Source organism: Ursus maritimus, unplaced genomic scaffold (assembly GCF_017311325.1).
Source record: "Ursus maritimus isolate PB19 unplaced genomic scaffold, ASM1731132v1 scaffold_6, whole genome shotgun sequence".
Taxonomy (NCBI): Eukaryota; Metazoa; Chordata; class Mammalia; order Carnivora; family Ursidae; genus Ursus; species Ursus maritimus.
Window position 1 is genome coordinate 22,170,967 of NW_024426774.1, and position 25,276 is coordinate 22,196,242.

The 25,276-nt window shown below is 53.9% G+C and overlaps 1 protein-coding gene across 1 annotated transcript in view; it reads left to right on the plus strand.

Moving 5' to 3' along the window:
* The window catches only part of PLB1 (phospholipase B1), a 138,272-nt gene extending 113,648 nt beyond the window's left edge, over positions 1-24,624 (plus strand). The window contains exons 43-57 of the mRNA XM_040623143.1: positions 690-755; positions 4,129-4,189; positions 4,725-4,783; positions 6,046-6,113; positions 6,355-6,398; positions 6,604-6,703; positions 10,206-10,257; positions 11,418-11,498; positions 12,858-12,923; positions 13,435-13,529; positions 14,755-14,833; positions 15,795-15,899; positions 16,283-16,378; positions 22,768-22,842; positions 24,215-24,624. Coding sequence (XP_040479077.1) covers positions 690-755; positions 4,129-4,189; positions 4,725-4,783; positions 6,046-6,113; positions 6,355-6,398; positions 6,604-6,703; positions 10,206-10,257; positions 11,418-11,498; positions 12,858-12,923; positions 13,435-13,529; positions 14,755-14,833; positions 15,795-15,899; positions 16,283-16,378; positions 22,768-22,842; positions 24,215-24,418 — 1,251 coding nt within the window. The 3' untranslated portion in view covers positions 24,419-24,624. The remainder of the gene's footprint in view (positions 1-689; positions 756-4,128; positions 4,190-4,724; positions 4,784-6,045; positions 6,114-6,354; positions 6,399-6,603; positions 6,704-10,205; positions 10,258-11,417; positions 11,499-12,857; positions 12,924-13,434; positions 13,530-14,754; positions 14,834-15,794; positions 15,900-16,282; positions 16,379-22,767; positions 22,843-24,214) is intronic.
* Positions 24,625-25,276: the final 652 nt, after the last annotated feature.

Consider the following 25,276-nt stretch of genomic DNA (forward strand, 5'->3'; position numbering starts at 1 on the left):
GAGCACATCTGGTGGAAGCGCGGAGGGCCTGGGGCCACTGGCTGATTCCCGATCTCAGTCTTACTAACTCGCTCTTGCTTCATGTCATGTTCACATTTTCTCATTACCTTGCTTTTCCCCTGTTTCTCCTTGGTCCGTGTCCTCCTCCCTGCTTCAGTTAACCTCACCTGCAACCGAACAGACTTGGATCGTGACTGGGCTCGTGAGCAAACCGATTGTGAAGGAGGTGGGTAGGGAAGGAAGAGGATGTTTCAGGATGAAAGTAGGCTGAAATGTGTGAAGCCGACCTGAAGGGAGTAAGACAATCAATCAAATATATAATCAATACTCCCCAGAAAAGAAAAAAATGCTGTCCTGTGAATCGCCCGCCAGTGAGATTACAAAGGGAAGAAAATGGATCATTTGAGGACTGGGTGGATGTTCCTTGGCTAAGGTGAAAAGAACCCTCGAACTCGGAGTAGAGCATGCATGGAACCCTCCTGAGGCCTTTTCTTGTGCACCCCTTGCCAGCGCTGCTGCTACGTAAAACCCTCGAGAGAATGCATTAAATTATGTGTGTAGGGTTCTGACTATTTACATGCGGAAGAGTTGCGTTCAGTCAATCCGGAGGGGGGATTAGAGGTCCTCTTCCCTAAGTAATCTTCAGTGCTGTCCAATCACCTCTCTCTGTGGTTTCTGTTCTCTTGCAGACTGAGCCCTTCCTGAGAACGTTCCGGAACAGTAACTATACCTACCCCACCAAGCCGGCCGTTGAGGTAACTCCCGACGCACGTCTGCCTCTCTCAGGGATGTTTCTACCTGCCGGTGACTCAGGGTGGGGCACCCGTGTCAGACTACGAGCTTAAGCAGAAATGTACTTTCTTACATACTAGAAATTGGAATGTAAAAAAAAAAAAAAGTTCCTGAACCATGAAATCCCAGGATTGTCCTAACATGTTCTCAAGTGCTTCCTGACATCAGCAACCAGCTAGAGGAGCTGTCAGTGGATGGGTTTTCTTCATCCTCTGCACACACCTCGTTCCTGATGAGGCAGCTCAGCTATTCAAGAAGGGGTGAGGGGGAGGCTCTGGGTGTGACGTGCCCTAGACTCCTGGTAAGGTGGAAGCTGACGGGAAGAATCTTCATTCCAGGGGCTGGGCCTAACAGGAAGCTGACACATACCCAGGTGGGTCCCCAGGGCTCGTCTGGTTCAAGTCAAGCATTCCAGTTCTGAGGAACCCCAAAGTGTTCAAAGCCTGTGGCTTTAGCCATCCAAAGATGGCCTGGGGGATCCTAGCGCAGGCCCGGTCCAGACAAGATCTGTCAGCCACCAGAACAGGGGCTCCCCCACCAGTTTCAGCCGAGCTCCTATGGTATTTGCTGTCTTGTCCTAGGGGCCAGAGGGAATTCAGCCCTGTCCTCAGGGAGTTAGAGGTCATTCTATACTGAGCATTTTCTATGTGCCTAGCAGTGTTCCAGGGAGATAGAGGAGGAGACCAGACAGATGGGTCCTACCCCTCGAGGAGCTTACAGTCTACTGGAAAGAGGCATCCAAAAAATAGCTCAACATAATCACGTCAGCTGTGGGGACAGCTCTGCGGAAGGTGATATGAGGAAGCATGATGGGCTGAGGGAGGGATGGCAAGTTCCCATGAGCTATGCAGGCCAGGCCTCTCTGAGGAGGGCAGACATGAGCTGGGACATGCACCACAAGAAGACTCTGGTCATCTGGGGAGCCAGAGCTAGAGTCCCAGGCAAGACCACAAGTGCAAAGGCTCAGAAGTGGGGCTGAGTTGGGGGTATTAGAGGAAGAGACAGAAGGTCAGAATGGCTTGTGGGCATGTAAATAAGGTGAAGAGTGGGGTGATGAGATCAGAGGTGTTGTCAGGGCCCAGGTCACACCGAATCCAAATCCCTGAGGAAGAAGATGGGGCTTTAGGTGGAGACATGGGAGGCCACTGGAGGTTCTGGGAGAGGGGGATACCATCTGGTTCACCTTACTAAAAGATCTCCCTGACCCTCTCTCCCTATATGGCAAATGGATTGAGAGCAGCAGGAAAGATTGAGGAAAGACCTTTTATAAGCCAGCTGAAGTACTGAGACTAACTTATATGAAATTATTGAAGGACTCTTAGATGCTAACTGCTGGGGAATGAGCCATGACGGTTCCATGGTTGGCGTAATACCACAGTCTGTCTTCTCTGGATTCTCTCAGGCTCAGTTAGCCAAAGGGAGGCTTATCCCAGGCAAACCATGGACCAAAATCCACTAGGACTGAGATGTCACCTGCATCTCGTCCATCAGGCATTTCCCTATTTACCACTTATTTATTTATCGGGTTCCTAAGTGGAGTGGGCACTGTGCTAAGTGCTGGGTATCCAAGGTGAGCAGAGCAGGTCTCTGCCTACCCTCTTAGATCTTACAGTCTCACGGACCTTTACTTCTGCTGCTAAGAGTTAAAACCCAGGAAGAGAAGGTGGTGTCATTTAACATCTTGCCATTGTAAGTGGCCCCCAACAGGTAGCATCGACCTTACCTGGGAACTTGTTAAAAATGCAGGGTCCCGGGGCACCTGGGTGGCGCAGTCCATTAAGCATCTGCCTTCAGCTCAGATCATGATCCCAGGGTCCTGAGATCAAGCCCTGCGTCGGGCTCCCTGCTTAGTGGGGAGTCTGCATTTCCCTCTAACCCTTCCCCCTGCTTGTGATCAATCTCTCTCTCTCTCAAATAAGTAAAGGCTTTTTTTTAAGATTTTATTTGACACAGAGAGCATGTGCAAGCACAAGCAGGGGGAGCAGCAGAGGGAGAGGGAGAAGCAGACTCCCCACTGAGCAGGGAGCCCTACATGGGGCTCAATCCCAGGACCCTGGGATCACAACCCGAGTGGAAGGCAGACCCTTAACCCACTGAGCCACCCAGGCACCCTTAAATAAATAAAATCTTTAAAAAAACCCGCAGAGTCCTGAGCACCCCCGGTCCTAAGGAATCAAAATCTGCATTTAACAAGACCCCCAGGGGATTCAGGTGAACTGGTATAGGGCACAGCATGGGGTTCTCCCCTTGTGACAGAGGAGCGTGTTCAAAGTTCAACCTGTATCTTAATCCGCAGGGGACGCACCTGTCTCCCGCTCACCAGATATCTGAGCTACCTCTCAAGTGGTCACGGCTATAAACCTTTTTAACTGCTTTTTCCCCGGGTACTTGTCATCTGCACACAAGCATGTTCTTGATTTCAAAAGAATTTCCACATCAGTGTGATGAATTGCGCAATCTCTTGGAGTAAACTGGATTATTTTAGATTAAGCAAATAATATTTACTAGATGTTTCATTTTGGCTCCCTTGGGAGAGGAGACTTTTTAACAAGGCTTGTCTTTACCATCTTCTGACTAAACAGACGAGAGGAGCTTCCAAAGCCTCTGGCTTTCACGTCCCCCAGAGAACTGGTCACCCAACTGTCACTGCTTGCAAAGCCTTACTGTGCCTTCAGCACTGGGCTTGCCTCTCAGACCCTCCTGGGGACGTGCAAGTGTTTGGAGCTCTGGGAAAGAAAGGGCGTCCAGGTTACAGAGGCATTAATCTATACACACGCAAGGAAGTGGTTGGCTATTAAGTTAAATATGCAAAACCATAGATGCACGTACAGAAAAGATACGCAGAAACCAGGAATTTTATAATTGTAAACATTTCATAGTATTTTCCTATAACGCCCCAGCATCATAATCAGTGTCCATTAGCTTAATGTTAAACAGCCACACCAGAACCTACGTGTGATCTTTTCTGAGACATCCAAATCTATGTTTCTCTGGGAGATCAATGTCCCCCCGCCCCCCCCCGCCCCGCCCCCGCCCCCGCTCTGACTGCCGGCTCCATGTTCGAGTGCGGGTAAGTTGAGCTGGAAAATGCTGTGTGTGTAGCATGTGTGCCCACGCATTCTGTGTTTTGTGCTTAGGGGTGGGCAGACGCCCAGGTTTGCTCTCTCATTTCCCTCTTGGACCGTCTGCAATGAACCGTTCCTGCCCACGCGTGACCCCCCACAGGGCATAGTTCTAGCCTCCACCAAAAATTCCTTAGCTATTTCTCCTTGGACTAAAGCTAACCCTCCTGCGCAATGAGTGCTGGGCCTTGTATCTTTCCTCCTGTTGATTTAGAACTGGGGCAGCGACTTCCTGTGTTCAGAGTGGAATCCTTCCAGCAGTGTCCCCACCTCAGGTGAGTGCAAACATCATCATTACCCCTGCAGGGAAGGACTTGGCTAAGCGTCCGGTTGGCGGGACACCCGACAAACACACCTTGGAGCCCTGAGTAGACCTTGCAGATTCCCGTGCAATGCAGTCTAGATCGTGGGCGGCCCACGAGAAGCAAGTCCACAACCACCGGGCTCTCCACAGCTCGCACTGAGTCTCCCTTTAGTCCCCGTGGCAGGCCTCCCCGCCCGGCAGGAAAGGTAACAGCCAGGGATGGGGGCCCTCTCTGCCTATGACCCTGACTCCCACAGCCAGCACTTTCCTGGACTACCCCAGCAGGAATGTGGCTCCTCTCAGGATAAACAAGAGCCATCAGGCCCATTATCGTCGGTGCCTTGGTTGCTCCAAATGGATGAAAGAGGCAAATTTGCTAAATCTTAGGTTGGGAATAAGTGTACCGGAGGCCTGTGGGACTGGAGCAGAATCTGACTCCTCGTCAAGCTTCTACTTTAAAAAAAAGACTCCCCCTGACCATCTGTCTTGTTTCCTGTCTCTCCTAGTCCATGAGCTCCGGCCAGGAGACATCAAAGTGGTGGCCGCCATGGGTGACTCGCTGACCGTGAGTACTGAGCTGGGATGGGCCTGGGCGCCAGGCAGGCTGTGTGCCGAATGTGCCCTTCCTCCACACTGGCTCTGCATTCAGCATTTAGCTGACAAGATTGAGAACCTACCTGTGGCAGGCACTGAAACACAGCCAGGCAGCCACGAGACCTCACTGGGCAATCTAGAACGTTCCGCCCCCTGCCCTTCAACAGTCCTGCTCAAACACCACCTCTTCCATGAGGCTGCCCTCCATTCCCCGTTCCCCACTCTTCCCAAGCATTTCATCTGCGTGTTGTGGCAGATTTATCCGAGTACGCCTGTCTTTATCGGGGAACTCATCTCCAACCACCCAGACTCACACAGTGGGGTGTGGGGATTACCCACACACTGCCCAGCGCCCCCTCACCCCATTTCAAGAGGTGTTCTTTAGGGCAGAGGGAGCCCAATTCCTACGTATAGTGTAGTTTCTCTACAGGAATTGTATTAGCCCAGTATTTAGCAATTACTCTACACAACATACTCTGCTAACAATTTTGAGGTGTAGTCATAACCCTTAAGAAACTTGTCAAGCTGGGAAAATAAGCAACTTACACAGAAGGAGATACATAATCGTGTAGGTGACACACGGGATTTAAAATCAAGTACTCACTTCTGGAAAAGCAACATCCCCGTGTGCGTGTGAATGTGGTTAATTTTGATATAAACATGGAGAAAGCTCTGGAAGGATGTACCCCAGAGTCTTAACCGTTAATTAGTTCTAGCAACGTGTATTATGTGGGTAAGGGGCAAGGAAGAGAAATAGAACCTGGGGCAGGAGGCAAGATTATAAGGTGGGGGTACGTTATTAAATTTTAAAGAATCTTTTTTATCATTTCACTAGTTAAGCTGAATATGTATTTTCTAAATCTCAAAGAGGACTTTCTCCATTTATTTTTTTTTTAAGATAAGGCATTTGGAGAAAGCTACATATAGGAGGTAGAAACTGAGAAGGGTCTTAGACAGGGAATTAGAGATTTAAGGGCTGGAAAGAAGGAAGTTCGGCATTCCCAAAAGGGCTGTAATGGGTGGCAACTGGGCAGACTGGTCCAAAGCCCTCCTGCTTCGGAGTGATTTGCTTACACCTGAGGGTTTGTGTGGACCAGAAAGCAGGGGGTGAACGAGGGAAGGGAAGTGGAAAACAGATTATGATGACCTCAGAACATTGGGGGCCCTTCCCAGCACCATTGGCCTGCACCTGCTCCCAGCACAGTTCTGGAACCTTCTCTTTGCCTTTCACAGACAGCACTGGGAGCCCGACCGAGCAACTCCAGCGACCTACCCACGTCCTGGAGGGGACTATCCTGGAGGTGAGGATATTCTCCACTCATTTTCTATTGATGATGCTCCCCCGTCACCCCTCCAGAGATGAGCCTGGCTTTCCAGGCTCTGGCCCTGAGATATGAGGAGGCTCCCTGATGCTCATGTCAGTCCTGAGGGTGGGGGGAGTCATGAGCCAGGGGCAGACACTCTGGTTCTGACTTGGAAATATGAGGACTGGTGGCGCAGCAGGTCGGGGTGATCTTAACAAGTGTGCTTCTTCTTCCCCAGCATTGGAGGGGATGGCATCTTGGACACCCACACCACACTGCCCAGTAAGCAGCAACACAGAGAAGCACGGTCACTACAGCCGTAACAAGCCCAGGCTGAGGCCAGGGCCTCTCCCAGAGCAAGGGCAGAGAAGGTTATCTGCAAGGAGCTAAGTCAGCCAGCCCTGAAGAGACCCTGCCCCACACCTGGGCCCCAAGAATGGGCCCCCATCCCCTCTCACCTGTGCTGTCTGCTTCCCCCTCTTAAAAGACATTCTGAAGAAGTTCAACCCTCACATCCTCGGGTTCTCCACCGGTACCCTGGAGGAGACAGCAGGGCTGAATGTAGCCGTGGAAGGAGCCAGAGCAAGGTGAGTAGCCGTGGGTCCAGGAGGGAATGGAGGGCAAGGCTGAGAGATCAGGGTGGGGAATGGGAGGACAAGGGAAGGGTGGTGTCTGGAAGCCTGGCCCCAGAATGGGCAATGCGCACGGAGCCCTTCTGCGGGCTCGATCCCTCACGTGGATTGCCTCCTGTAAGCCTCACGCCTTTCGAGGGGGATACCAATGTGAGGACTCTGAGACTTAGAAAGTTTCCCAGATGGCCCAAGGTTGTCAGAGGGGCCAGGGTCAGGCCAGACCCACTGGGCTGTCACAACCTCTCAGGGCAGCAAGAGCACTTGAGGGTGGCCCGGCCCTGTCCTGCTGACTCTGGCCAACCTCCCTGCTGTGGGAGGCTCGGAGCAAACGTGCGAAGTGCTGAGAACTCACTGCACGGCCCCACGCACGGTCCCCCTCCCCTCAGAACCTGGAGTCCTTGACTCCGAGAAGGCTGTATTTTGACACCAGGGAGTTCGATGTGAAGGCCCCCAAAACAGCGTGGTGGCTGTTTGTTTTCACTCTGACTTCTGTTGTTGACAACAGCCCAGATAATTAAAGCTGGAATGCCTGACGGAGTTCATTGATTTTCTGCACGGAGTGTGCTGGGTATTTGCTTTGTAGAAGGATTGCTGCGCTCAGATCACCAGGGAAACGACTCTGGCTTGACTCATTCTGTTTACACGGAGCGTTCCTTCCCGACGCGGTAAGGAGGGCCCCACGCTCGGTTTGAGTCTCTGAGCCACAGGAAGCCACGGCAGTTCCTCAACGTCACAAGCAGGGAGCACTTACTTTTCTGCAAAAGAGCTGGGCTTCGTGGGGCCCTAAAATCAACATCTCATCGCTGTTGTTGCTGTCATTGTCGCCACCATCCTCATCATTTTATTATTATTTGCCCAGCCCCGCCTCCTGTAACCAGGAGCTGATTCACCGGCTGCTGACGTTCCAGCCCTTTCTGCCCGCCTTCTACTGCCTTCTCCGTAGACCGCTGCTCCGTGCCTCCACCAGGAGCCTGTGGCAGGGCGAGCAGCTGAGACGGGCACCTCCTGTTAGCATCTCTGATGTCCCGTGATAAGGGAAAGGAGAGTAAGCCGTTGACTTAAGTAAGCAGGGTTGGAAAGTTGCTCTGTGCCTGTCCTTTATCTGCAGGGTCACTTACTCTGGCGGCGGATAAGGAGGAGCGCACCTGAAGGGAAAGATAAACACCACAGCAGGGCAACTAGGATAATGAGACCTGAGGTCAGACCATCTGTGTCCACATCCCAGCTCCCAGACTTGCTAGCTGTTTGACCTTGGGCAAGTCCCTCATCGTCTCGGTCTTAGCTGCCTCATCTATAAATCGGGATAATAATAGTACCTAGGTCTCAGCATTGTCAGAAGAATTAAATGAGGTGAATAAACCATGGAAAACATGGTTTTAGTAGAGTATATGATATGTATACCCCCCTCCCAAAAAAAAGTTTGCCATTATTAGGATATTTAGTTTCAAAATTTTATTCAACCTCTAACTTCCCTTTCCATCAATCAATAAGCAAGAAGTCAAGGGACGCCTGGGAAGGACTGATCCCCAAGGTAGTGGCTCAAAGATACAAAACAATCAAAAGGTGAATTCCTTGCCTATTCAACGAGCTTGCTGTCTAGCTCAAGGAGGCTAAACAAACAGGAAATAACTTCTAGAAAAAAAAACAAGTGTTGCATATGACAACATTGCAGAGTGCAATGACTTTGTACTTCCGAGTCCTATGAAAGAGAGCAGTGTGACGTGGGAGCTGGGCAGCCCAGCTACAGGTGCAGACCCAGAGGAGGGGACCCCAGGACTCATCTCGTCCAACCTCCTCTTTCAAAAGATGAAGAAATTTGACCCTAGCAGGGTTCAGTAACATGGGCAAGCTCACACAGCAGGTTAGTCGCAGAGCTGGTGGAGAACCCAAGACCCGTAACTCCCAGAGCGGGACTCTTCACTCCAGGACTGGAAAAGGAGGCAGAAGGTGTGGATAAAGGTGCTCGGAGAGAAGGCTCACGGGGGGAGGTAGGACTTGCTCTGAGCCTGAAGAGTGCGAGGAACGTGGCTGGAAGAGGGGAGGAAGTGAGCACTCCTGACTTCCCCTCACGCTCATGAGGGCTTATCACCCATGACTTCCCCCACTCACGTCTGGAGCCTACTGGAAGGTTATAGACCCTTCTGGAGTCCGCTTTACCGAGGACAGGCTTGCTTTCTAGCTTTCCGATGTCTTGCGTCAGTAGCTGTAATGGATGGGCTATGATCCTGGGTGTATAAACGAGACTTGGCCCCGTGCCCAGCTCGTCATGGACAGGCCCTCCCGACCTGTTACTGCTCTTACAACTTCTTCCACGGAAGGCTGCATTGGCTGTGTCCCTTTGCCCACATAGCTTTTCATATACTTCTCTGTTTTTAAAAACCAGCTTTATTGAAGTGTAATGGCCATGCAGCTCTCTGCTCATATTTAAAGTATGCACTGTGATAAGCTTGGCGTATGTTCATAGCTGTTAAACCATCACTGGAATCCAGCTAACTCCCCTCACACCCAAAAGTGTCCCTGTGCCCTTGGTAATCCCTCTCTCCTTCCTGCGCCTCCCATCTATACCCCACTCCCTGCGCCCCAGGTAGCCACTGACCTGCTTTCTATCTCTAGGGATCAGTTTCCATTTTCTGGAACGGTATGTGGAATCCTGCACTGGTACTCTTGTCTGACTTCTGTCACCCAGGAGGGCATTTCGAGACGTCCCCATGCTGTGCAGACCAGCAGTTCGTTCCTCTTTACCGCTGAGTACTGTTCCATCGACGTGCTTAGCTCGTACCCAGAGCATTCATTTTCCTTATTCATGGCGGACATCTGGAAGATGAAGGGAAATCTGATCCTGTCCAGATTTGTCTCCCCCGTCCTCTTGCGCTGGCAGGAGGAAAAAGCGAGGAGATGGGGAATGGTGTAGAACTCCAACGTAACTACAGAGAAGAAAAAAGGATTAAAGGAATGGAGAGTGGGATTTAGAACTGAAGGTTAAGGAGTCATGATGCCTGGAAAGAAGGCAGAGGGAGATAATTTAAGACTGTGACTTTTCAAATACACAAAAGGTTATTTTTAAAACAGGCAGCCGACTAAGTTCTGAACAGGCTCAGCTTGCCGTGAAAGAGCTGAGGGGAATGTCAGGGACCAGCCCTCTGGGAAAGCTGACCAGATCCCACCCTCCCCACCCCTCCACACCACCCCCCAGTTGGCCATGGCCACAGAACCAGGCCTGCAGAAGGAGGTGGCCGGAGGCAGTCTGCATCCATGTGGCTTTGAGGTCCATGGCAGATCTTTGATTTTTACTAGGTTGAGATTTCTTGAGACTCAAAAAGCCTTTGGATACATTCTGAAGGACTAAACTTTATATAGGTTTCTCTTCTCGAGGCACCTGCGTTGCCAGGCCCAAATCCTGCGGTGTGAGCTCTTGCTCCTCGGCCAGCACTCAGGCTCCTTTCTCTTCCCCATCTAGGGACATGCCAACCCAGGCCCGGGACCTGGTGGAGCGAATGAAAAACCACCCGGTGAGTACAGGGCCCTGGGCCACCCTGAAAGTTGTGGCCTCCAGCCGGCTGCGGTGGGTGCCGGGGCTCTGCACCGTTTCAGCCGCTGCTTGTCTTTAAAGAGGGGTCAAGTGAGATAGGAGAAGCAGGCCTTACCACCAAGGCACCCTTGCTCTGGCCCACCGCATGAGGGTGCAGAGTTGGCCTTGGCCTCTGGCACTTTCCCACCTTACCCAAGAGTTGGCTTTGCAGAGCCCTATTATGTAAACCCTGGGTTCTAAAAATAGGCTTCTCATTCCAATCCTTCCCCCTTCCCGCTCACCCGGCCCCTCTAAAACTTCTCACTGGCACTTTTTGAAACGCTCTGTTTTGGCCTTGGAATTCAGAATTCAGCTCCTGGCAGGACTCCTGTTGTGGTGGTGGCTGAGCCCAAGACAGGCTCCTCGAGGGCCTCCCCAGCCCCCACCTCTCCTCTCATCCAGGCTGGGCTCTTCCTCCAGTCCCCACCAGTCCCCACCGGTCCCCTGTCCCTGGACCCAGACCAGCAGAGCTTGCCCAAGAGGCAGCTCTGGGCTTTTGCTTCTAGTTGCATCTTTTGCCCTCTGCTCCTTTGAAGGCCTTTAGATCCCACTTCACGGGTGTGTTAATACACTCCATGGGCACTGCGGCTGTCTTAGGATTTCACGGGAAAAATAGTCATCCTCCCCTGCGTCAGCATGCGCACGCACACACACACTCACATACACACACACACACACACACAGAGTCCGCTCTCTGCAACTCCTTGCCAGGCGCCAAGGTGAAGGTCAGGGAGGCTCCACCCGGCATCTTCTCTCCATCGGGGTACAAAGAAGGTGAAAGGCAGTGGGGGGGAAGGGGTGCTATCTGGCCTGGTGAGCCTCCCCTGCATGTGCTCCCCGCCCCCACTACCAAAGTTTAGACTCAGGGCTTTTTTTTTTTTTTTTTTTTTAAAGATTTTATTTATTTGACAGAGAGACAGATAGCCAGTGAGAGAGGGAACACAAGCAGGGAGAGTGGTGGAGGAAGAAGCAGGCTTCCAGCGGAGGAGCCTGTTGTGGGGCTCGATCCCATAACGCCGGGATCACGCCCTGAGCCGAAGGCAGACGCTTAACGACTGAGCCACCCAGGCGCCCCAGACTCAGGGCTTTCTGTCCCTTCAGGAAATCGACCTAGAGAGTGACTGGAAGCTGATCACGCTCTTCATTGGGAGCAACGACATATGTCATTACTGCGAGAATCCGGTAGGTCCCTGCCCAACCCCATGGGCGTCAGGCTGGCCTGCTCTCCCAGGCACCCCAGCCTGCCCAGGCAGACCCTGGCCTTTCCCACCATTGAGTGGCCCCTGGGACAGCAGGTGCATTGGTTCCCTGATTCCAGAAGTGTCTAGATGTACCCACTCTTCAGGTATTGCCCTTATGCACACAAATACTGTTCTTTGGAATCAAATGAGTAACTGAGCCTCACCCCACATGTGCTTGGAAATCCCTACCCATTTTTTGATTTTGGGGAGGGTGTGCACATGTGGGCAAAGGGAGGCTGAAACAATGTCGTCAACGAGGTTGGATAAATTAAGCCAGTCCCAATAGGACAGCTTGCTGCCCCAAGGACTTTGTGAGTAAGCCCACCTCACTGGCAGGTCTGGGAACCCAGCCTGCTCCTGATGTTGTTTCTATGGGGAAATAGGTCCAGACGTAAAGTCTTTGGGGAGCTGTAACTTTGGGAATACGTCTTGTTCTAAGTTGGGGATGTCCTGTATTTTATTTGGCAAGAAAAGGACACCAATGTTTGAAGTCACAGGCAGGGGGAGAAAGCCCGTATCATTCCTCACGGCTCAGACCACCTACCAAAGGCTGGAGGAGAGTACCCTCCCCCACACCTGGGTGGGTTCTCCTGAGTCTCTTCCCCTCCACCCTGTCCCTTACTGCCCAGCCTCCAGAGACAGAAGTGACCCAACCCCAGGGGATTCAATGCCATTGTGTCCTGGACTCAACAGGGTCCAGGGGGCCAGGAGGGACCCGAGACCTCTCTGTGGACTCTTGGTCCTTGGTCCAGGAAAATGCCTCTCCTATCCCCAGAATACCTGCCCCTCTTGCAAACTCAGATTTATACTCCTGAAAGCCCTTTTGTGGAAGAGACCTAAAGGCCCCCACCAGGATGAACTCAGGCCATGTTGGAGGAAGGGGCTAAATGAGCCTCCAGTGGAGAAATGGGTCAGAGGAGGAGACTCCCGGGCCAAGTCAAAGAGAAGTTAGGGGGAGGCAATGGGGCCAGCATGGGCCACAGACCAAAGGAAAGACAGAGTGTGGTCCTCAGGGCACAGATGTGGTTCAGAAGCCTGAGGCTGGCCACAGATGGGACCAGAGAAAGGGCAGGGACCAGCTCCATCATTCTGCCTCCACATTTGAGATACGTGGATCGGGGTGGGGTGGGGATTGTTCATGGTGTCTAGTAGGGGTCAAAGGAAGACTTGTGTCCCCCGGCAACAAGGGCTGGGCTTCTCAGCTTGTCCGGTACCATTCTCGCCCCTCTGCACCACCACCCCAGGCCCTCCTCTCAGAGTAGAACCCAGGGGTGACAAGAGTCCCCTTCTCTCTTTGCAGGAGGCCCACTCAGCTGGGGACTACGTCCAGCATATCCACCAGGCCCTGGACATCTTCTATGAAGAGGTAGGGAGAGCAGCAGGTTTCTGGGTTCCATTTCCTTCCAGCCACCCAGCACCTCCCTCCCTGGGTGCATCTAGGCAAGCCGTGTTCAGTGAGATACACGCTGAGCGGAGTGCCACTGCAAGCAGACCCCTGGAGGGGAGGCAGGGGGGGGTAGATACAAAGCTCCCCTGCAAGGGAAAGTCTAAGGGGACCAGCCTGTATGGTTTGCTGGCAAAGAGTTTGCCTCTGGAGCCAACTGGCCTAGTCTACAGCCAGGCATGGGGACTTACTAACAGTGCGACTTGGGACAAGTGACTTCTGTTTCAGCTTCCCAAGCTATAAGGTGGGGCCATTAAAGAAGATTGAGAGAATACAAGCCACATCCCCTCCTTGTGCCTCGGTTTCTTTATTGGCAAAACTGGGGAGGCGGAAGTGTGATTGTAGATGAGCCCCTGGGTTCCTTCCAGTAGGGACCAGCATCCCCCCCACACCTGCCTGGGGCTCACGCAGCACCTCCCTCTGCTCCCCACAGCTTCCAAGGGCTTTCATCAACGTGGTGGAGGTCATGGAGTTGGCTGGCCTACACGAGGGCCAAGGCGGGAAATGTGACATGCTCCTGGCTGCGCGGTAAGTACACAGGCCCGGGCCCCTGGGGAGGGCAGGACTCACAGACGCCACCCGCGGAGACCTGTGCTGGCCAAGCCAGACGCTCCTGTCCCGAGGACAGAGATCAGCGATTAGCCAGGGGCTTGGAAAATCATTTGGAAATACTGCTACAGTATTGAACGCCTACTGTATGCAAGTCACTTTGTTTCTCCGGAGCCCAGTTTGCTTGGCTGCAAAGCGAGAGACCCAGACCATTGATCCTTAAGGTGCTGAACATGGCGTGTGATTCCAAACTGCAGGGATCGCTGGGTGTTTGAGGGGCAGCACCGGGCAAGGCGCTTCCAAGACGGCTGTCCATCTGTATCTGGCTCTGCCCCCGAGGAGCCGTGGGATCGTGCACAAACTCCGTAGCCCCTTTGGGCCTCTTACGCTTCATCTGTAAAATCTTGCAAAGTAGTGAGAGGTCTGGAAGAAATAAATGTATGTCACGTGCTTGGGCCCCCGTGGGGCAGGCGCTCAGTGAAGAGGGGCTTTTAGAACATCCTTGAAAGCCAGACTTAGAGCTAAGGTCTGGGGTCCAAGAGACAACTTTCTGTTGGGGGCTGGCACATATTAAAGCTCAGCTGTGACCCCAGCAGGAAGTTGCTGTCCTCTGGGCAAGAGGGTCACCCAGACTTCCTGTGACTGTTGCTATGAGAGAAGAGATTCTGCTGGGGTCGAATGGGTTTGCTGGCAAGGCAACCAGCTGGTTCCCGGGCCCGCTGGGCCCTGGGTGGAACAGCCAATAGCTGGGAGGTGTGAAGGGCCCCTCCCAAAACTTCAGGCCTTACATTCTACCTTGTCAGTGTGTCTCAAACTGGGCGACCCCCCTCCTCCGCTTCCCAAGAGACTCCCCACTCTGCAGCGTGGGGGGGGGGGGCGCAAGTCCGGAGCTGCTGGAGGTGGAGCTGGGAGGGCTCAGGAACGGGAAGAAGAAAGATAAGGTGATCATGGCTGTCTTTCCAAAACTCCTGCCCTTCCCTGGAGGAAGCCCGGGCTGGGGCAGGAGCAGCCAGGTGGCAAGGGGACCAAGTTAGCAGGTGCCAACTCTCCCCCCTTCTCTTTAAACAAGCACCTGTGACCCCTAGTGCCCCTGAATTACAGTCTGTGACCGGGGCTGGCGTCTCCCAAGCTTTGTTGTGGGGGCACCTGTATATGTTGGGGGGGGGAGGCTGCCATCAGCCACCCGGGCGTCTCTCCGCAGGAGCAACTGTACCTGCCTCAGTCGTTCCCAGGACAATTCCCTAGAGCTGCAGGAACTGAAACAAGTGAACTGGAACTTCCAGGTGAAGCTGCACCCACCCCTCCTGTCCCGGCTGGGCGCCCCTCGACTCCCAGAGAGCAGGGGTTTGCTGAGAGCAAGGCTGCTCCCTAACGGCAGATCACAGCCCCTGAGACATTTCTCCAGGTGGAACGAACACCAAGCTGGGGAGGGAGAAATCTCCGAGGGGGAGCTGGGAGAAGCCCTGCCTCCCAGCCCTGGGGACTGGAGTAGCTTCCATGGGCCCAACAGGGGGAAAGGGAAGCGTCCACGGCCCTGTTGGGCTCCCCCCGCCACCGCCTCAGAACATAAGGCTTAGCCCAGCCCTGCTTGCTTCCATCCCCAATTCTGTGTCTGCCCCTGCTCATGCTGTCCCCTCTCGACACGCCCTCCCGCAACTTCTCCACCTCCCGCACAGGGCACGTCTTCTCACCTCCTCTGAGAAGCGTCCCCCGATGAAACTTGACCCTCAGGTGTCTCCCCATATCGGCTTCCATCTACCTTCATGGACCCGGAAAGCCCCAGCTGGTTCTCATGCTTTTTTACACCTGTCTCACTTTGCAAGACAGACCGTTACCTTCTTGAGAAGCACATCTAACCCTGGGACGTGGACCTTCACCCCCCAAGTGCACAGGCATTGCTGGGAGCGGGGGTTGGAATGCTTCCCATCTGAGCTGGATCTGAACTGCAACGGCGTGTTCTAATTCAGCTCTTCGTGCAGGGAGACTAGGGGAGGCCTCTGGCCCACGCAGTCCGATCGCAGGCTCGGACCCAGCCTCCCAGAGACTTCAGAACGGGTGGTGCTCAGGCCTGGGTGCAGACAGCGTGAGCACACGCACGTGCACCAGAGTTTTCCTTGAAGTCACCTCTGGCTGGGGGACTGGGGGGTGTGGTCGCCCCCATCACAGCCAACCCGAGGTGGCAGGACTAGAGCTCGTCTGGCCAGCCCTGCCAGGAAGGTTGAGGAACCTTTTCCCCCTTCACAGAGTGGCATCTCCAGGTTGTCCTACGGGCCCCAGTACCTGCAGCGTGAGGACTTCACTGTGGTTGTGCAGCCTTTCTTCCAAAATACTCTTGTCCCCCTGAACAGCGTAAGTGCGGGCATTTCTGGGAGGCGCGTGTGGAGGGGCTCTTCTTCTGAATTAGAAGGTGATGTCCTTCCTTCCGTATGAGTGGAACTTAGATATACTTGGAAAGAAAAGGAGAAAATTATCAGTGACCAAGCTCCCCAGGCCTGGCCCTGCTATTTGCTAGGTTGGGATAGAATGGAAAGCTTCCTAACAATTTTTTTTTCATCGGTGAGGGCAGGCATGTGGAACGACAAGGGATGGACTGTGGGTGGCCACAATTCAGGTCTTTTTAAAAGTTCCTAAAGGGGAGTTTCTCCATCAGTCTCTGAGCCAGGTGGCAGCAGAACTAGAGGGGCGTGGTACCTTTCTCCCCAGGAACGTAACCCCTTTGCCTTTGGTCACAGAGAGGGGGCGCTGACCTCACCTTCTTCTCCGAGGACTGTTTCCACTTCTCAGAACGAGGCCATGCCGAGATGGCCATCGCACTCTGGAACAACATGGTGAGTGCCTGAGCGCCTGGTGGACTGTGTCCAGGGGCCACCCAAGGGGGTTGACCATTGCCCAAAACAAAAAACCTGGTGGACGTAGCTCCTTTCTCCCCAGAGCTCAAAACGGTGGCACAACTTCTTTGTCCTGACAGATTCGATTATTTGAGCAATTTCCCAGTACTGGCAGGGGGATGGGAGGGCTATAATTTTGTAATCAGATAAACAGGATGAAATCGGCTTCAACCCTTTACTGTGTGACCTTGAGCAAATGCTCTCTCTTTGGTCCTCTGTGTCGATATCCATAAAGAACAATGAAAATGACACAGATCTCAGAAAATCAAGGTCCCATAGGCCCAGCACAATCATTAGCCTTCAGAGAATGCCAGCCCCCATTACTCTAGTCTCAACACATTCCTGATGATTATTGAAGCATCAAAAAGAAAAGAGCCACCCGGCCTGTTTCCCCAGGCTGTCAAACCTATTCCAGTCCTTTCTGATGGGGACCTCAGGAAATGCGCATAACGCCGGGGGGCCCCAGGGCCACCTGGCCGTGTGCCTTGCCTCTTAGGGCCAGCCACTCCTCTACAACCCGCTCTGCTGGCACAGAGCTTGACCAGTAACCCCAAAAGCTATATCCTGTTGTGCAGAGCAAATGCAATGCCTTTCCAATCCAGTGGCTTCTTTTGATCTTGGCTCAGCGGGTAACCCAATCCCCACCCCAACCTGCATTCCCCCATTTCTCCCATGGTGACTAAACAAATCCGCACTCTTGCTTTTACTGCAGTTTTGGGCTGGCTGCCTCTGTGCCAGGATTCCTCTGTGCGAATATTCCCACACCTGCCGCCTCGCCCGGCGTGCCCAGCGCCGCCTTCCCCTTCGCCACCCCACCTCCTCTCCCCCGGCCGCATGCCAGCATCCTTGGCCCAATTAATCACAGGCTCAGCCTTCCTCCTGCCTTTGTTTTCCTGCTGTTGACACCACATTCTGCCCACTCCTAAAGCTTTCGTCACACGCTGTCAGCCCAGGACTCGGAACTACAGTCAAAACACGGTTGAGTTCCCTCCCACCCAACCTCCACGGGAATCTTGTGCACCAAAGTTTGCACAATAGAATTCCGGAGAGCAGTTCTGAAGTCCAGTTGTCCTTTACGGGTGGGGTCCCATGACTTCATTCCTTTTAACCCCCCCCCCCCCAAGAATAGGTAGGTATCTGTGCACGGTCCCATTGTCCCCCTGAAATCTCAGGGGAATCCACAGATTCTAAGAAGGACCAGCATTTCCGTCAGGGGATGGGTGGTCTTACTACCTGGTGGCACTCCCAGCCTGCGTAATGCCCAGGTGCTCTGGGAGTTTCTGGGGCACGATGGCCAGATCGAGGACCTGAACACAATGAGGCCTGTTGGTCTCTTTCTGCAGGAATTAACAACACAGTTCTGGCCTCCTCTTCCAAAGCGTCTCCGTGGTTCTCCCCGTTGGCCCAGGCGAGAGGCTTTTATACATAAAGGCAAGTGGGAGGGGATTAGGTAGGAAAACAGAAGGTGAGCACTGCCGTGGAGCCATATTGGCAACACCACCAGCCTGTCCAGGGCTCCCAGCCATGCCCCTAATTTTACAAAACAAAGCAAAACAAAACTGAAATCATCTAAGAGCGTCTTATCCTGTGCTATGTAATTTGGGGAAGTAATGATACAGTTCCATGTTTTCATCCCAAACCATCTCAGATATAAACCCGTTACGTCAGGCCAACTTTTCAGCTCACCTCCTTCTGGTGACCCCTAGAGTGACATAGATAATAGGCCACTAGAACTCGAGAAGATCTGGCAGGTCCTCGAGCCAGAATGCTAACTGGCATATAGGGCGAGGAAGCACTTTGCCCCAGAGCGCACAGCCCATTCGCAGCAGAGCAGGGATTAGAACCCACGTCTAATTCTTTTTAGTGTCCTGGCCACGGCACCAGCCAGCCTCCCCGCCCCCAACCAGGTCAGCACATATGTAGCCAGTGAATTCACGTCTCACTCCGAGCCCGATGACATAGCGTCTGCAGGCTTTGGCCGACGCTCACAGGCTACCCTACCACAGCCACACACACACTTTTAGCCTCTTTCATCTCCTGCCCCCCACACTCAACAGACCATGCCTCCTCCAGGGACCTCTGCAAAGGCAAAACCAGGAACACCAGCAGCACGAGGGAGCACTGTCCTCTTCCTTTTTCTTTCTTTCATCTTCTTACCATTTTTTCCTTCTTTCTTTCTGACCCCATTCCCCTACAGCTGCCCACTCCCTCTTCCCTAGAAATCTTGCTCCCCTCCAACATTTGCAGCTCCCCGGGTGCTGGGTGACCACACGAGCCTCCTAACTGGTGTGCCTGGCTCTGGGCTTACCACCCCCATGAGGACAGCAGTGCTCAGCTCTGGCCAGAGGTTAGAATAATCTGGGGGAATACTGATACCTGCAGCCGGTTTGACTGGGCACTGAGCCTGAACATCTGGATTCCCTCTGACCCTGGATCCCGTCCCCATGTATATGCCCCAACAGAAACATACCGGTGGGCTCACCGAAAGATGCGTGCGAGAATTTTCACAGCAGTGCCGTTCATGATCCCCAGGCAGGAAGCTTCCCAAATGTGCACCAGTCGAATGGATAATCGACGTGTGGCACATTCATACAATGGGATACCTCGCAGCACCGAGAATAAGCAACCTTCAGCCACATGCAACTGGGTCTATAAATTTCAAAAACAAGAACAATATATGGTCTTTAGGGGACCGGGGGAGGATAGTCCTGGAAGAGAGTGGGGGAAGCTCCTGAGGGCTGGCAATATTCTGTACCTTGATCTGGGTGCTGTTTATAGGAGTTCGTTCATTTTGCCACCATTTATCAGCTGTTCACGGATGATTTATACTTGTTTCTATATGTATGTTCAATTAAAAGTTGACTTGAAAACAATAACCAACCCAAACAAAACACTAGGGACTGGACCTCATCCCCAGAAATTCTGGATCGGTCTGGGGTAGCACCTGGGTTCGGCAGGTTTCAGAAGCTCTCAGGTGACATTATTATACAGGGTTTGCAGACCACTCTCTTAGACCTCTTTGCCACAGGGCAGCCACAGGAATCTGTGTAAATGAAAATCTGACCAAACTTCCAAGGCCAGGCCCCTTTAGCACCGCACATGAGGCCTTCGGAGAGTTGGCCCCAGTTAACCTCTCCAGCAGTCACTCCCACCACCCTCTGGCCGTTGGGCAGTCTGGTAAGGAGTGCAGTTTCCAGAACCACCCATGGTATAGCTCATGTTTCTGTGTGTCTGCTCTGGCTCATCGCCTTATCATGGACTGCCCTTCCAACCTTCTTCTCCTAACCCATAGCCCCCTTGATACTCAACTCAGGTGCCAGTTCCTACAGGAAGCCTTCCCTGAATCCCCAGAACAGACTAGAGGCCCAAGCAGCCCCGTGCAGCCTGCCCCAGCCCGGTTATTTGCCCCATCTTCGCTATCTGCAGTATCTGGCTTAGGAAAGGTGGGTTCTAGGGAAACAAGTTCATTTCCCATGGCCAGCCCCAGGCCTTCTCGCCTGAGCTGCTGCACTCAGGATTCTGTGCTAGTTCATCAACGCATTCCCTCAACAACTGTGTAGTGAGCACCACTGTGCAGTGGCGACTCCCCCAGGTGCTGGGGAAAACAACATCCTCGCACTCGTGGGGAAAGGACAGACGAAACGCAACAAATTAGTAAGACTCTCTGACCATGTTCAGGGCTTAAAAAATAAATAAAGCCAGGTAATGTGACAGAGTAATGGTGGGGGAGAGGGAGGCATCTCCGAGGAGTGACCTGTGAACGGAGAACTGAACGTGACGAGCCGCCAGGCATGCAGAGGGTTAGGGCCAGAGTGTTCCAGGCAGAGGAAATCGGACCTGTGCGGGCCCAGAGTCAGGAATGAGTCTGAAGTGTCCGAGCAGCAGAAGGGCCAATGTAACCGGAGGGAGGTGAGCAAGGTCAGAGAGGTGAGCGAGAGCAGGGCCAGGTCCTTGGATGGCTTCAACAGGAGAGCCAGAGGATCTGGTTTGCCCTCTGGCTGCCATGTAGCCCTGGACTAGAGGGAAGGAAGAGTGGAATTAGACCAGGAGCCCAGGTGAGAGAGGAAGGCGGATGGGCCCAGGATGATGGCAGTGGAGACGGAGAGAAGGGGTCCAATTTGAGATCTGTTTTGGACTGGCTGATGGAGGAGGTTAGAAGGGGAACAAAGACGGGAGGGAGGTGGGTGGGGGGATGGGTGATACAGGTGATGGGGGTTCAGGAGGGCACTTGTGATGAGCCCCAGGTGTTGTAGGGAAGTATTGAGTCACTATATTGCACACCTGAAACTAATATTACACTGTATATTAACTGGAATTTAAATTCAGAGAAAAGGAACAAAAGAAGACTCCTCCATTTGGGGTCAAGGAAATTGGGTGGATGGTTGAGGTGCTGGAGGGAAATAAGCTTGAGGAGAAAAAAACAAAGTTCTCTTTTAGTCCCAATAAGTGTGACCCACCTTCTGGAAATCCTCCTGGAGGCATGAAGTAAGCTGCTGAATCTATGAGTCTGGAGCTCAGAGACAGGGTCAGGAATGGAGATTTAGGAAAAAACTGTGGGGGTCGTTCGTGGGAGGGGATATTCGAGGCCATGGGATGGATGAGGCGCTCCCAAAGAAGAATAGGTGGGACAGAACTGGGACCAACCACCAAGCCCCAGGGCCTTCACTCCACCTTCTGACCCCAGCGACAGATGAGAAGGGGGGAAGGGGGAGGTGGGCAGGAGAGGAGAAGAGTGCCCTGTTCCGGGAGCCCAGACAGACAAGCGTTTCAAGAGGGAGGCATCAACTTTGACAAATGTTTCTGAAAAGCAAGATGAAGACCACAAAGTGAGCACCGGGTCTGGTGAGATGGAGGTCAAGGTGACCTTGACCAGAAAATTTTGGTCAAGTGATGGAGAATGCCAAAGTCTGACTGGAGTGGGCATTGGAACGGGAGGTCAGCAAGTGCAGCCAGTGACCACAAATGAGTCTTCCTAGAGGCACAGGGAGGGGTGGTGAAGGTAGCTGGAGGGGACGCGGGCTCGCGGAGGATGCTGGGAGACAGACTGTGCCTGGATGACAAGGAGCCAGGAGAAAGGGAGAAGCCGATGCAGTCCTCAGCCCCACATGACCCTCACCTTGTTCTGTGCCAGTTAGTTCCCAGGTTCCTGGAAGGTCAGGGAATCAGCCAGCCCGACCTTGAGCACGGGTACGGTCTCTCGGTGGTCGTCCATTACAAGAAGCTTGTGCTTCCTCAGCTCTAAGCCGTAGAAACGACTCATGAGCAAACCAGCTCCTGCTCGGCTTCGTCTTCTCCTCTGATGCTCGCAACAGCCGAATGGGGTCGTCCGGGCAGCTCGGGAGCCGGCCTCGCAGCGCACAGCTCCCAGCAGCAGAGCCAGGACCCCACGGGGTGTGGCCACTGGGCTCTGCCGGTCACCGGGGGTCGCTGTCAGGCCCAGAGCAGCTGGAGGACAACAGAAAGCAAGGTCATGGTCAAGGTGTGGTCGTTGGCTGGCCTAGCATCCTTGCACTTCCCTCAGAGGCCGACCTGGGGGTCAGGAGCAGAGGGGCTCAGGACCGGCGGGAAAGCGGATTCTAAGGGCAGAGGCTACCCAGTCAGGATGTGTGAGGGGTGAGCGCGCCAGGGGCCCACCGTCCTCCGTGCTGGCCACGTGTCGGGGGCAGGCTGTGGGCTGAAGATGCTGGGAAGGGGGCTACAGCAGCTTCTAGCTCACTTTCAGAGGGTCTCGGGATTAAGACTATTAAAAGCAGAACCTCTCTGAACAGCAGTTGCTCCCGGGATGTTCCAAGTAAACCTCCACGTCTGTGTGGACAACAAAGTAGCTCAGGGAGAAACTTCCATTTCTTGAGGTTGACAAGCCAAGTACGGCCCCCGCTATGCTCTTAGAGTTCTTCTGAAGCCCACTAGCCCCACACACTTGAAGGTGGTAAATAGGATTCTCCCCATTTTATAAAATTACAAATGCGACGCGTCTGTGATCACAGCCACCCAGAGGGGAAGCAGGAAATGGAGGTTCTGGGCCAGGCCCCTGCTCCCACTCACTGTGCTGGGACCCATCGGTCCCTGCTGGGCCTCAGTGTCCTCCTTGGTCAAGCCAGGGCACAGACCCAGGGTTCCACGCTGCCTGGCGGACTCTGACCTGCCCCTTCGGAGTCCGAAGTCAGGTCCAGCTCCGGCCCCGGGCGGCGGGGATCTGCCGGGCATCTTGCGTTTATTGCTGGTGTCGACCCCCCACTGGCAGGGGGAGGGAGTCCGGTTCCGACCCTCGTCCCACAGGGAGGTCTCGCCCACTGTGGAGGAAATCACGGTCTCCGTTCTCTCTTCAGCTGGAGCCGGTGGGCCAGAAGACAACCTCCAACAACTTCACCCACAGCCGAACCAAACTCAGGTGCCCCTCTCCTGTGAGTAACTGTCCTCGCATCCCCCTGTCCTGGCCAGTGTGAAACGGATGCTTGGGGGGCACAAAGGAGGTCCCTGGGAGCTTAATCATCACACACCTTCGTTCCCTGCCACCACCCTCAAATCTCACCTGGCCCCTGAGACATCACAGCTCCTTAGGGTGTGGGACAGAGAAGGCAAGAGGCGCTCAGGGGAGGCAGATGAATGGGCAGGGGTCAGGTTGGGGGATGGGTGGTGGTGTGCAGAGAGAAAGAAGACACCATGCCTGTTCTGGGGGCCTGTGCTCCTCTGCCTCCCTCCCCCCCCCATTGTCTCCTCCCTCACTGCCCTCACCTGGACTGCTGACCAGGCTCCTAACATGCTCCCCAGCTCTTCCCTCCCTTCCTTGTCCAGCCTGGGACCGCTACCAGGCGCCATGCAGCCTACATGGAAAGTCACTTATGGAGGCCGCTTGAAACCCTTCCCCGGGCCCAGCTGCCCCCTGGAGCACCCAGAGGGGAGGCCCAGCTCCCTCTACAGCTTTAGACATGCTGTGTTCCTGGAGAAAGGCTCAGTTCCCCAGGCAAGGCCTGCAGTTGCCAAGCCTGGGTCTCCCGGAGGGTCACCCCCACCTCTGCTGACGGGAGATCGCCATATTCCTTCAAGGCTCAGGGGCGGCCCTCCCTGGGCTACTCTTGCCTTCCTCACCCTACTGCGGCCACCTCCGAACACACCTGTGTTGGTCTGTTTTCTGTGTACACCTCTCAAAAGACACGACCCAGGCTCTTTGGTGATGTGATTGTTTCTGAACGTGACCCACTGGCCGACAGGACAGAGAGTGGCCACATCTGAACCCTTCGGCACTCTCCCAGCTCCTACCCAGGGCTCCACGCTCGTGTTCTCAGAGGAAGGAGAGACTCCAGGGAGGCAGGCCCAAACATCTCCTGTCCTGGCCCTCCTCATGCTCGGTTCTCTAACCTACCGCAGGCCCAGCTGTCCTTTAACACTGACCCGGGCACTCCTGAGGTTGGAGGATGGGGACAGCTGTCCAGTGGTGGCCTAGAAGAGGCAGAGGTGGGGGTTCTGCAGCCCCCAGGACTCTCTTCCTTTGGTTGCCCATCTGTTCCCAATCTTTCAAACTCAGGTTGACAGAAGGGATGCTGGTGAGAAACCAAAAGGAGGTTATAGTGGGATATTGGCCACTCCGGAGACCCATCCTCGTTCAGAAGGGTTGGGCACAGTGTAGACGAAGGAGCCTTTCAAAGAGGGATGGGCTGTGAAAGTGCACAAGGTTATCGCGCCATCACTGGGGTAGGGACTACGCGGGCCTACGGTGAGCAGATGGATGGTTTTCTGAGGCCCTTAGCCCCTGACCCTCTCTTCCTCCTCCCCCAGGAGAGCCCTTACCTCCACACCTTGAGGAACAGTCAGCTCCTCCAAGACCGGTCTGAAGCAGACCCCAGCGTGCTCTCCTGGGCCATGCCAGTGGCAGCAGGAGGCGGCCTTGTCCTTGGGGTGGGCACCATGATGGTCTGGAGAGCCGTCAGAGGTCGCCAGCAGGAAACTCCTCCAATGAGCCTGAACACGATGAGCTTCTAAGCCTCCCGCCACGTGCAGGTGCTCATCCGAAAATCCCCAGCCACACTCCTCACCAGCCCTCTACCTCGGCCACCTTGGCCACCGCAGAGAGCCTTTGCTTCAACACCCGGCAACACTGGAAGCCAAAGGGACAGTCACGACTCCCTGGGGTCTGGGGCCTACGTGCCTGGAATTGCCAAATTTAAATAAAGGCCAAAGCCATTCTATTCTTGGGTCAGCCTGCTTGAAGCTCTCGCTTTCCATCTGTTGCGCGACACAGGGGTGGGAGCTGGAGCCGTTCGTGTCCTGTCTCAGCCAGAGCTGCCCGAGGGAGGGCCAACCGCGCGCGCACGGACCAGCCTCGGTCAGGCTGAGGGGCAGATCCTCAGTCACCGAACCCAGTATCTAAAAAATAGGGGAAAGTGCTGGCCACCAGGCGGTGGCTGGAATATTGGAGCGGGCTGACCAGCATCCCGATACAATCCAACACCTGGCCTTTATACAGCTGTTCTGTGCCCAGGACAGCGTGGAGCATCGTGGCACCTCCAAGGCTGTGTGTGTCACCACCTGGGTGAGAAGACAGACTCCTACAAAGAAACGAGAAACTCCACGACATGGTCCAGCTCTGTTCTAGTGCATGGGTAGGTACAAGTGTCTGATGCTCCGAGAATGGGAGTTCCTTGAGGAAAGTTAGCTGGAAGAGAGAAATTTTGAAATGTCTATTAAAAAAAAAAAAAAAGGATTGGGACATGAATACTTCATTTATCCACAACCTGATTTTCTCAAAGTGCTAACTTCAGGGAAGAATTCCTGTTTCTACACTCCCGGAATTTGGAGCCCGCCCTAGAGAGAGCCCAGTAATACAGGCTACATGCACTG